This window comes from Biomphalaria glabrata, chromosome 6 (genome assembly GCF_947242115.1).
Source record: "Biomphalaria glabrata chromosome 6, xgBioGlab47.1, whole genome shotgun sequence".
NCBI lineage: Eukaryota > Metazoa > Mollusca > Gastropoda > Planorbidae > Biomphalaria > Biomphalaria glabrata.
In genome coordinates this window covers 41,195,141-41,208,555 of record NC_074716.1, presented here as the reverse complement: position 1 = coordinate 41,208,555, position 13,415 = coordinate 41,195,141, and the positions used below count along the sequence as shown (strand labels likewise).

General features: G+C 35.4%; 1 protein-coding gene across 1 annotated transcript; it reads right to left on the bottom strand.

The window, feature by feature from the left end:
* Positions 1-4,007: 4,007 nt before the first annotated feature.
* LOC106073435 (S-methylmethionine--homocysteine S-methyltransferase BHMT2-like) lies at positions 4,008-13,011 on the bottom strand. The gene is given in 8 exon segments (XM_013233988.2): positions 4,008-5,958; positions 6,751-6,899; positions 8,704-8,785; positions 9,420-9,598; positions 10,587-10,698; positions 11,319-11,513; positions 12,025-12,218; positions 12,793-13,011. Coding segments are annotated over 8 exon segments (1,056 nt in total). The 5' UTR covers positions 12,806-13,011; the 3' UTR covers positions 4,008-5,826.
* Between the last annotated feature and the right edge of the window lie 404 nt (positions 13,012-13,415).

Genomic DNA, 13,415 nt, shown 5'->3' with positions numbered 1-13,415 from the left:
CTGTGGAGAGACCAATAGTTTGTTGTCACGTCACACAGGTCTGTACGACGTGGCAGAGAGCCATTTGTCTCTACTTTCTACAAGTTGCAATGTCGTAGGTCAGTGTTGAGGTCTCCTATGACGATTCGCCTCGGATGAAAAGCGTGTGGAGCTTGGTACGCAATCTGTTTAGTCGTCATTCGTTTCAGCACAAGGACTTCAAACTCCAACAATGTGACAATTTGCCCCAATGAAGGTTAAGCATTTTGAAACAAATTTTAATATTAATATTTGTTTATTAATAATTATTTGTTTTATTGATTCTTTTTTATGGATGCTACCTACATAGTGTTAAGCGACTTTCTCCGTAAAAATGTTGTTTACAAAGGTTATGCCAGCATCAACATACAGACAATATCTGTCCTCCGAGCACAACAATTAGTTTCGGAAAAAAGTTCTCTAGTCCTACTATTTAGATAGGTTGAAGGTGGGTGCATTGCAGGGAGAAGTGAACAGATATTTTTTTTAAATTATATAGAAAAAAATAAACATTATTTTGAAGAAAAACCTACAGCTTTCCATGTTAGGTCCAAAACATTTAAGAATTTCCACATATATATAATTCTTTCACGACGACAAGTCAAGGAAACTACTACAAGAGCAAAGTATTGGCTAAATATGTTATTTCTTTTAGACAAAGCAAGATATGGCGATTTTTTAAATGTGTGAAATTTTAACCCATGTTCTGTGTCAACTTACCCCGGTGTGGGGCAAGATGTCACAACCTTAACCCAACCATGTTTCTGTTGTATAACTCTGATAAATAAAGAGATAAAGTTAATTTTATTTGCTCTAGTTGTTATCTGAATGTTTAAGTTGCAACATGCTAAGTTTGGTGAGAATCAATAAATTCTAAATATGTTTAAAACATCAAAATTTGAAAATTGTGACAACTAGCCCCACCTTCCCCTACTGTAGTTATAAACCCATATTATGATAAAATATTATTTGGCTCTTTGTCTAGCGCGCAACATTCTTTGCTTGAAGAATAATAAAACGGATGTCAGAAGAGACCATAGATACCTGGAGATGCACTATCTTAACTAACCTAGATTTTAAAACTTGTACTAAGACATTTGACTTTAGTTTATATTGCGTTAAAATGACCTACATCACTCGTGTTAGTAGATGATATAATAGTCGGGACAGGTCATTACTAGCATTGAGTACCAGAGTACTAACTTTTTTTTTGATGTAATGAAACTTGCGCCCTACAATATATTTATAAAAAAAAATTGAATTTCGTTCTTTGTTAGGGATATTGACTTCTGTCCACCCAAATGCTTTGTTTAAAAGAGCAACCGGTGGTTCTTAATTTTTAGGTCAGAAGTCCCAAACACGTAAAATAAATATTAAGTTGACGTCTTTAAATTATAAAAGAATAAATGATACCAGCGTTTCGCTACAAAAGTTGAAAATATTAGAGATTGAAGATTTTCAAGTCGTTTATTGTAAGTTGACATTATTCCTTCTTCTCTTCCCCATACACTTGTCTGAGAGTCCTAATAACTCTTAAGGAAAAAAAATATCTTTGCATCGATCCTCACACGAAAGAGTTCTATAGGAAAAATGTATTGCCCTATTTAGGTACCATTCTCCCATTTTCTTTCTTTTTATCGGCCACCTGAAATTCGGAAAAGCTGCAATTAATTTTGTATGGTCTGCCCTCTGTCCGTCACGTTTAGATCTCAGAAACTAGAAAAGATCTTGAAAAACCGATATGATTATATTTAAGATGTTACAAAGTTCTGATGTAACCGCTAAGTTATGTTTTCTACAAAAAAGAAAACAGTTTAATTTTTTAAATTAACAATGCAAGCAATTTTGTTATAAAATAGAAATTTTTTAAAACTATTCACTGCTGATAATAACAATAATAATAATAATATTATTATTAACCCAGGGGATAATAACAAATGATCTCACAGATACCTTCAAGACCCTTAACATTCCCAGGAACATTCACGTTGCCTGTCAGTGGGCGCTACTGAGGCAGACCTGCCACATCACCAGAAAATTCTTCAGTGGAAACTGATAAAGGGACTACGATGAATTTTGTTTCTCTTTAACGACACTCGACCCTTGCAGTGCCAGAGAATGAATACTCGTTCGTTTCTAACATAATAATAATAAGGCTTGTCTTCGAGTCCGAAGATTAATGAGGAATGCAGTATTTCCCGTAGATACACAGCCCCAGCTGTGACTACATATTTTGCCACATCCGACGCAGACTACCGATAGTAAAATTATTAAACACGGTAGACCATATTGATAGAAGAAGTAATCTATCAATATATTTTTGTAATTAAACTGTTAATTATAACTATCGGTACATTAAAAAAAGATTTGTGTAAACCTTTTTTTTGTTGTAAAAAAATAATGATGCTAAATAGGCCCTATTTGTAATACTAAAGTTGTCTGTTATACAAGCTACTAACATTTGGAAAAAAAAAAGTAATTTTTTTGGTTTTCAAGTTAATAAAATGAAAAAAAAAAAACACACAAAAAACACAACAGACAAATACTTTGATAAGGAGGGTTTCGTATTATCACGTGAAATGTAGTGCATACAAAGAGAATACACTTGAACAATTAACCCAAGGGAAAAGTTTTTTCTTTGAGGCCTTGAATGAGAGATTGCTCTTTAGGAATTAATTAGATAATCAGTCAGTTACATCAGTTAAGCCATGTTCAAACTAAACCATATCTTCACAACAATACATTTGTTTAATACATATACATATTAACAATGTAATAGACATAAAATTAATAAATCTCTGTATCCTGTGGTATCATGTTAGTCGTCCAAAAAATACAATATAAAATGATAAGATACCTTTGCATCACGAGTAGGACCTAATCATCTTCTTTTTTTTTTAAGTAACGTCTGCATTATATAAGACAAGATACAATAGTATCGGCAACACTTTTAAAACGTACGCGTTGATGTTCGTATTTTGCAGTTCATAGCTTGATATTTCGGTTCAAAATATTGAAACCTTCCTTCCTGTTTTAGAGGCCTATGTAGGAACAACGCAGGGGCCGATTTTGAGTTTATGGTTCCATACAAACTATCTTTGTAAACTTTTTTTTTCTCATCAATGTTTGTAAAATGTTTTACTTACAAGTTTCAGATGTTCGTTCAGATATTTCAAGAGGATTGCATCCTAGCCGCAGAACGATGGAGGATGGCAGCAGGAAGGGTTTGAACTCGGGACTATTGCGATCATCGAACGACAATCCAGGGTGCATACCATACGACCAGACTGCAATCCATAGACATTAATGATAAGATACCATTCCTTTGCCTCACCCGTAGCAACCCTTATAAACACATACACAACGTCTTAATCCCTTCAGTTATTGCCTATGTAATACCTTTAATGTATTCTCTTACAAAATGTTCTTTGAGTTATAGCCCCTTCCAAGGCTTAGCTCTGCTTCATAGTTCAGTAATTATTTGCCCGATCATATTCACCTGCCTATGGATAAAACACCTTCGTTATATTTCTTCCATAGTCTCATTTCTACAAGTCTTTTTTTTTCTCTAAGTTCTAGTTCTATGGGATGGCCGATCGGACCTCGCGGGTGCAGGGGCCCCGCAATTTACATTTAGCATATCACTATCAGTCATGGCTCTTGTCACAGGATTTTGAAGATGTAAGACTTAAAGGGTTAACAAATTTAGTGTATCTTACGATTGACGTAACTTTAATTAGCCCACTGGAGCCGATTGAGTTTGAGCGGGCTTCCTAAGCATATTGTAAAATCAGAGCATGATTTAAGGGAGGGCAAGCGGGGCTACAGCTTTTCCTTAACTTTCATTGTAGCGCCACCACATTTCTTTATATCGCTTTCTCTCTTTTTTTTTAATTGCTTAACTCTTTCCGTAATTATTTTTCTAAGATTAAAATGAATTATTCCTTTTACCCATTACTATTTCACTACCCTGTTATGATTAAGCTTCAATAGTTTTGTCGTTTGTCATTAGAAAATGTTTTATTTGGTATAGGTTTAAAGGGGAATGCAAGCTCTTTCTATATAAAACATTATTAAGTCTATAAAATTAAACATTAATTTAATTTAATGAGGTCAAATCAACGTTGATATCGTCAATTAGGAGAGAAAGAGATAAAGAACGTAAAATAGATCTTACAAATCAAAGTTTAGACCTAAAAAAAGAGCAGACTACTGTGATTAACTTTGAGTGTTAAAATCCCCAAATGAGAAGTTGCATTAGATATTAAAAACTTAAAGTGAAGAGCCAAAAAACTGAAATGAACATTTTTGACGACTGTTTTTTTTTGGGCAACAAGATGCAGGCCTATCGAAAGCACGATTTCAGAAGACCAGAAGTAGCTATTGCTCTTATTTCTAGGACGAGAATTGAGATAACACAGTGATGCCTAACCTATAGCCCTCGGGCAAGATCCAGCCCGGGACGCGGTACTATCCAAACTTCATGGAGGTGGACGATTTTTTTAAATTTTATTTTTGTTGCAGTGACACGTCTTGGCCAACAAAGTGAGTACAAATCACTTATACAATGAAATAAAACATACTATGGCAGTGTTTCTCACATTCCCGGGTGGCGACTCCCTAGATACCAACATTTTCGTTCGAACCCCCTTTAGAAGCTGGAGCCTAGAGGAGCGATGAAACCTTCCACAGTGAGATCCGAGAGTTTTTTTTTTAAAGAATGTAATAAAATAAAAAAGAAACTTAGTCACAATGTTTAGGTTTATTTTCATTTATATTAATTTAACACTTTGTATCCAAAGTGACGTCATGAAAGTGCTCTAAAACGTTGTTTTGTTCGGAAATTGTTAACTACATAATTTTAAAGAGTTGTAAAAAGTTTTTCCAGGAGATAGAATTGAAAATGCGTCAGGTTTCCGCTCAAGTCGGCAGGGGGTCTGAACCTTTGTTGTTTGCCGACCCCCTAATCCCATGTTGTTGGTCGGTTGTTGGCTTAGAGCTCTAAACAGCTAGTACAGTTGAGCCGATGAAGGCATTTTATATTTTTTAACAAATAAACTTTAAATAACTTGAACAAACTTCTTTGTGAACAAAACTCAATAGAACTGTTCGTATTTACGATTTAACTTGAGATGAGATCTAGATCTAATAGTAATGAAAGAAACTGAGATTTAAACAAAATCTAGCTCACAACAAAAATAAAGTCTTTTCTCTTTCATGTCTTAAGATCGTCTCACATTTGTACTATGTACGTTAATTTCATCATCGTCACTGCATAACCCCCAATCAATCGCTTAACCTCTTCTTACCGCCGCTTAGGAAAATTCCACACTCTATAACACCCCTTTTTGTCAGGACGTTGCGCCCTCCCCCCTCCATATCAAAGGAACTAGCACACACCTCCCCCCCCCCAGTGAAAATGTTTTTAAAATTGACTTTTAAATTAAATTTTTTATAAAGTAACCTTGGAATAATGATTTGGCCGCCCCCTAAAGTCGGCCGCCTGCGTGCAATGCACACGTTGCACAATAGGTAGCGGCGGTCCTGGTTGGCGACCACTGTGATAATCGTAAGTCTTAATTTAAATTTTTGCTTTGATGTTTCAACGTTACTTAAAGACAAGACTTCCAGACAGACTTCCAGACAGACTTCCAGACAGACTTCCAGACAGATTTAAAGACAGATTTAAACGGGCATAGAAACATTGACGAAAAAATTAACTACTTTTTCCCTTAAAAAAATACAAATGCTTTATAACATTTGACATATTTAAAATTTAAAAAAATATATTTCGTTTAAAAAACGTATCTATTGAATCGCCCTTTTAAATGCCACATAATCTTCAGTCGTATATTTGCTAAATTTCGATCTATCCCCGTACATAAAATGCTTGGACATGTCTGGCGAGTAACGACTGGCCGGGGGCTTTCTACCGTAGACCTGTTGGGAAATAAAATAAAATATTTTTAAAACACTTGGTAATACAGAGTTTATATAGTAGACTGTTTTGCTGTGCTGCCATATACACTTGGGAACAAAAGTTAGGAAACAATTCCTTCCGAACAATTTCAAAAAGACATAAAACAAAAAGACGTGTTAATAGCCTGTGTAACTAAATCTTTCGATATGCTTTTTTTTATATCTAAAAATCCCTTTTTAGATAAATAAAGCTTATCATAAGGGGAAGAACTCCCTCATTAAAATTATCTCTACCTATAATGTACAAGTTATTTCCCTTATTCCATATAAAACAAAATAATTATCTACCAATAACTAATTGACTATTTTTGTTTATTGATTCATGTTGTGTTAGGTACAATAAATAATTGTGAGGGAGAAGTAGCGTTAACAATTATTTAAAGGGACTAAACCCAACAAAATTAGCCACATCTTTGAATGATAAAGTATTTTCCCATTATTCTATTAAACAACAGTGTATATTACAAATAACCAGTTGTCTAATTGGTTACTTTTTTAACTGATTCATTTCTTGTCTATGTCAATGAATAATTGTGCGAAGTTTCAGCTTGATCCGAGAATGGGTGTATGATAACTAACGTGTACACACTTTTTTAACCAGACAGCCAGAATGAGTTGATATAAGCTTTGTACAAATTGAACAGTTCAAAACAGGCCCCATCGAGGCTACTTAAAGTGGGAATGGCTTACGACGCTTAAACTAAAAGCGTACCAAGATGGTGAACAAAAGTCTATTAAAATATCACATTTTACCTCTGCTACTATACGGATATAATGAGAAGCATTCCCACAACACAGACCCACGTAGTTGACACCGAGTTCTTTGCAAGTCTTGGCAAACCCTTCTATTTGACTTCTGGTACAGGTGTGCCCAGGTAGGTCATAAGGAAAAGCTTGATTACCTAAGTATACAAACGAAAAAAAAAAAACAAAAAAAGATTACAAAAAGAGTTTGTGATTCAGGTAAACTCAGAAGCGGCTCTGGAAGGTCCACCATGGTCGTAGATAGATTAGTTGTATTTACCACTCAGCACTGCTAATTAAATCTTGTTTTCAAAATGCGTACAATTATGTGGGTAAAAAAATGCATTCTTTCTTTTCAAAACAAAAGTAAACGTGATCAGCAAAACATGGGCGTATCCGAGAGGGGGTCGTGTTCATATATTGTTACAGCTAATATATTAATTGAATAGAAACTACGCTATTTCTCACTCTACTCGTGCCCCTCGGGTTCATGAAAAAAACAACATAAAAACTCAGCCATAAAGACGAACATAAACTTCATTACTTTTAATATCACATCACTGGCGACTGTCCTTTTCAAACTCACACACTTCCGGTCATTCGCGCATACATTCGCACTGACCTATACGTGTTAAAAGTAGAATTAAGGCGTTTTTCTGTATGTGTCTTTAATGGAAATACAAACCGTTTAGCCTATCTTGATGATAATTAACATAAATGTTCCTTAGATTCGAGACCGCAGTTTATGTTAAATATCCCTCCCACAAACGGAGGATCCTAAAATAAATTTTTAAAATCTCAACATAAGAAAGAAACTTAATTACAAATCAGGTAAAACTTTTATTTTCAAGGACCTAATTGACATAAATCAGAGATGCCCCAATTAATACAGGGCAAAAATTTTCCTGAACATTAATTTATTAAACTCTTCAGTCGGACAATGCATTGCATTCAGGAATTCCCGAAAGCGATAGTCATTCCAAGAAAGCTGTAGTCCTTTCTAAAGCGATGTCTAGATCTCTAGCCAAATTTTAATTTTCTTTCATTTTTTATTTTGAAAAATGATAACGGTCAAACTAGAATTTTCCCCGTGTGGCAAACAAGCAAGTATGTTTTTTTTTCTCAGAGATATACATCAACCGTCAAATTTCTCGAAAAATCGTTAAGGTAGTTTTTGAATTGAAAATATAGTACACAGTAGTGTTCATAAGTATTTAAGCAAAAGGAATTATTATCTTGTACATAGAAATATATATATGGTTTTGTACTTTAGACATTGGAGGCGCGGTGGCTGAGTGGTCCCGGGTTCGAATCCTGGTGAAGACTAGAATTTTTACTTTCGGGATCTTTAGGGCGCCACTAAGTCCACCCAGCTCTAATGGGTACCTGACATACGTTGGGGAAAAGTAAAGGCGGTTGGTCGTTATCTCTGGGCCACAGAAACAGATGACATTTACAACATCTGCCCCATAGATCACAAGGTCTGAAAGGGGAACCTTTTACTTTACTTTAGAAATTAAATTGTCGGTTCTCTGACATATAGTTTGCAAAAATGAGAATTAAAAAATCATTTTCTTGTAAATTGAACTGTTCCAGTTTCGATCTTCAAAATTGATTTAATTGTCTATGATTGTTTATAAGAAAGAATGGTTAAATTTTCCACGGCAAGTGGGAGAATTAGTGATTCTAAGTGAATGCATGGATGAGTATTCAGGATCAAGAGTTTTATACTGTAGATATATTGTGTGTGTGTTCAAAATACCGAGTTATAGCCCCTAGTATTTCTATAATCATATAATACAATAACTCCGTTGGTGTGTATATGTTTTTGTTAAGGCATCTCTATTTTGAAAAGGATATAAGAAATCTTAGTTCTGAATTGTCAACTAAAAATGCTTAGCATTTAGCCTACTGTTGAAATAAACTTGATAAAAAGCTTAAACGTGATTATTTTTTTTTTACCTGTTTCCTTATCAACAAGAGATTGCATCGTGGGATATTGTTCAGATGTTTGCTAAGGTACTGGAAGACAAGCTATGGGTCCCTGATACAAAGAGTTCCAAAACAAAATATGTAACCACATTAGTTCAAAATATCTTATAAAACTAAATCATTATGTATTTTTCTGTTGTGTTGTCTTTATATGAGAAACGAGTCCTTGTAATCACAACAAATTTCCGTAAGGATCAATAAAGAAGTCTTAGTCTTAGTCTTATTAACAATTTATATAAAGTATAAATATTATTATCACTTCAACGCCATTAGATTGGATGTTAAGAAATTAAATGGGAATCACAAAAGCGTAGAGTTCGGGTTATTGAATAAGAATTGCATCCCTGGGAACGAAAATCGAAGAAAAGAGACCTAGTTGCTAGGGTGAGACTGTCCAATAGTCGCTGACTGTCAAAAGTACTTAACCTTCGCATCTTTCAAATAACCCTAGTAATTCAAAGAGAAACTTTATACAACAAACAAACAGATAGTCCCCAAATGTAGCATTTTACGGTTGATTCTTCCATGCTGATCTCACTGCATCCTGCGATGTTCTTTCTCTTCTTTTTGTGTCTCTGTCACTTTCTTTTGTCTTCCTTCCCCTCTTCTCTCTCAATCCCTCTAACTCTTCCATTCCTTTTATTGGCGCTTTAAGCAGCAAGAGATTCGCATTAACGGGATCGTACCTTGCACGCAAGTCTAATTTTTCTCATTAAAGGCAATAGTGTCGCAGGCCCACGACCACAGTTGAGCCCAACAACGGCCGCCCCTGAATCTTCCAGCTGTTTGCAAGCGTCCTCGAATAGAACCTTGTCAAATGTCAACTCTTGACCAGCGGCAGCCATAGTAATGACAGCAGGGACACCTGTGAAAAGATATTCAAAGGTATAATAATAATAATAATAATAATAAGGCTTATCCTCGAGTCCGAAGATCAGTGAGGAATGCATTATTTCCCGTGGCTGTGCAGCCCCAACTGTGACATATATAAAGCTATATAACATAGCGTTCTCCTTTTCTGATATTTTTCTACAGAAAAAATGATTTACCTTGGATCATTCTCTCTACAAATGTAAATAAATCTATATAGCATGTAGGGTAAGTGAAAGCTTGTATGCCCCATTTTATCCCCTCGTAAAAATTGACACTTCAAACTAATATTCCAAACCCTATATTCCTTTAGAGGTACTATCGTCATCAAACGTGAGGGCTTGAAAGTCTACATTTTAAAAGCAGAAAAACTCTGAGGTTGCTCGTGGTGCGAGCGTGTTTCCATACAAGTCAATTATAATTAGAAATGTCTGGGCAAGGCACCAAGACCATTGGCCGCTGTTTCCGATTCTATCTAGCAGACGGAGGAACCTTTAATCAAAGATTGGCGTAAAATGTATAAAATAAGAACCTAATAAGAAAGTTGCCTGTTTTTTACAGGACTATAACAGTTTGTTAAAGCCTCGATAACCTTCACCACAGGAATGTCCGGCGCAGCACTACGCTAGATTTTGGTGTTCATCTAATTTTCTATAAACTTTTAGTAAAACGAGAGAGAGCGAGAGAGAGAGAGAGAGAGAGAGAGAGAGAGCGAGAAAGAGAGAGGAAGAACTAGAAGAAAAACTATGGAGATAGAGAGAGCAAGAAGAGTTAAAAACATCGTGATGCTAGTCGAGAGGAGACTAAGATTAATGACTTTACCGCAAAATCTTTACCCTCTTTTGAAACAGCAGACCACACGTTTTTGTTTAACATCAAAACAGTATTGGTAATTGCACAAAAATATCCAAGTGTGTGTGCGTGTGCGTGAGAGAGAGAGAGAGAGAGAGAGAGAGAGAGAGAGAAAGAAATATGTCTCTAACCTTTTCCATATTTTTTGATACAGTGTAGCGCCAGCATCGCTTCCCCGAGTTCACTAAATGTCTCACCAAGGATGTAATCTATACCAGCATTAACTGCCCATTCTATTTGCTCCTGAAGATCAAAATATTTAAGATAATTATTATTGGTGCGAACCATAGACTTTGACATAAAAGAGTCAAACTAGGTGAAGACAAGTCAGGTAAAGAAAATGGAAGAACTTCTATATCACCATAAATTTAAAATCTATCGGACTACCCACTATCATCAGATGAGCGAATCGCAAAATAAACTTTCAACAATTTTTATATTTTGATAAATGCCTCAATTTATTTCTGATTTGCGCTTTTTTTTTCTCTAGTGCAATTAGAGAGACGTTGTTTATTTTATATGTTTCAGATGTTCCTTCAGGGTCAGAGAAAATCTAGGCCTACTACCTAGTCCAAACCTCCCGCTGGACTACGGGGAATGAACCCGGAACCATCGAGACGACCGAACAACAGTCCAGAGCGCATATCGCACGACAAGGCTGCCTTCCGTCATCCGTCATACCCTGGATCCTGCTAGGAATCCGTTTTTTTTTTTCCTATTTATTATTTGCTCAACTAGATTGAAACATGGAAACGTATATAGACGTAATTATCTTTTTCTTGAAGGAACGTATGTAATTTTTAAGATAAATAGATAAGACATTGAAAGTGGAATCTTATCCGAAAAAGAAAAAGATTGCCAACCTTAAACATCGCTTCCAATTGTTTTTGACTTTCAGGGTCGTCCTTGCGATATATGGTGGAATTGCAAATGTTTCCAGCAAATAAAGTCCCCGTTGATTTGGCCACCTCTTTGACAATAGACAGCGCTCGTTTATTCATACATTCCAGTTCGCTTTCTTCACCAATCAAACGAAGTTTTTCTCTGTGCCCATAATACTTGGAAAATATTAATAAGCAAAATGAAAAAGAAAAAAGCTTTTAAAAAAGCTTATGTAAGGGGAAGAACTCTGCACTTAAATAAATATATATACAATAAATGATTGCTTAAACTTTTGACTTGATCCAAAAATGGGTGTGGGAGAAAAAAACGTGTACAACCCCTAGATATTTAGCCATATCTGTGAATACTGAAGGATTAATTTCCCTTTTCGGTATCAAGCTGAAATTATCAATAATTAATTGACATTTTATTGGTTATTTTTTTTTATTTTTGTCTTTTCTATGCCAATGAAAAATTTGCCAAACTTGTAAACTCAAACTCTAACGCAACATCACATCCCCAGGGCTCGCAAAGAGGTTCCTTTAGGGAAGAGTACCAAGAATAAGATGAAAAAACGACAAAGAAAGCGATGTGAAGACAGTGAATGAAATTTTATCAAAGGCAAAGGACAGAGAGAAATATATAAATATTACAGCTAAGTTAATGTATCTGTCTTAACTGATATACCGTGAAAGCAAGAACGACATCACTCCCAGCATGAACAAACTCTTCGTGCATCAGCTTGACCAGGTCTGGACGTTCAATGACCACCTCAGGGACGAAGGCGCCAGCCTGGAGATAGCCGCGTCTCTCAAATTCAAACACATTGCCCTCGGCAACAACCAACGTACCGCCATTGGCGAGACGCTCTTGTAATGAGCCTGTAGATTTAAAACAAGCAAAATATAAAAAATACTTTTTAAAAAGCTTGTCTAAGCTGAACTCAACATATACAACTAGGCCTATATCTCTCAATTACGTACAATTTATTTCCTTTTTCGATATCAAACAAAACAACTAATTACCATTAATTAATTGACTACTTGGTTAAAATTTTAATTGATCCATTTTTGGTTAGTTACCAAACTTTAGTATAGTATAGTGAAAAAAAAAAAAAAAACAATGCTCATTACAAAAAATTGTGTTTCAAAAAATATTGCCCGAATCTCTCTCATTTAAATGTCCCTCTATAACAATGTTGCGGCAAAACGTACCCCATGCAACAAGTATAGAGTGGTCATAGAGAGGAAGAAAAATTTTGAAATATATAGATAAAAATAAAGTTAGAATCATAGTGAAGATATAATGAATGAAAGTAAACTGTCATAAATAACAATCTAAATTTGCTGATGCAAGCAAATCAAGACACAAATATTATCAACTTATTTTTCTTTTTTATTGAAAAATATCTGAATTTTGATCATTATTAAACATAAGTTTAGAATTACACCAAACCTGTATTCGACATGCCGAAATGTTGCTGTACACTACATATGCTTTGTAAACGAACCAGGTCCCACAAAGATCTAGTTCATATAGTACAATTCAACTAATGGGGAGACAAACGCTTTCAATTAAAAATACCAAGTTTGCAGACGATTTATTAATATTGGTCAAGGCCAGATTTAAACTAAGGGTTTACATTTCTAATGTGTTTTTATTTTTGAACGCCTAACATCTTGTAGGTCTAGATTTTATTAATATTTGACTTAACCCACAGAAATCAACCAATCTCTCTCTCTCTCTCTCTTTCTTTCTCTCAAATATATGGCATACACAATAGTAGTAGAAGGAAGGGTGAAAGTGCAACAGCGCCTGGAGATTACAAATGCCCAACCTGTGACTGACCACCCATAGCTGTGTATCAAGAATTGTATGTGTGTGCGTGTGTGTGTGCTAGCGTGTGTCGGAAGAAAAAAAATTCTTCCGTACAAAAACTTTCTTGACCAGACTTAGACTTAGGTCCTCCCGCGCCGTTCGGCGCATTGGGCGGCAAGCTGTCTCCATAATGATCTGTCACTGGCAATGTCTGAGGCCTCTTCCCATCTGGTGTCCACTGTTCTGAGGTCCTCCATGAA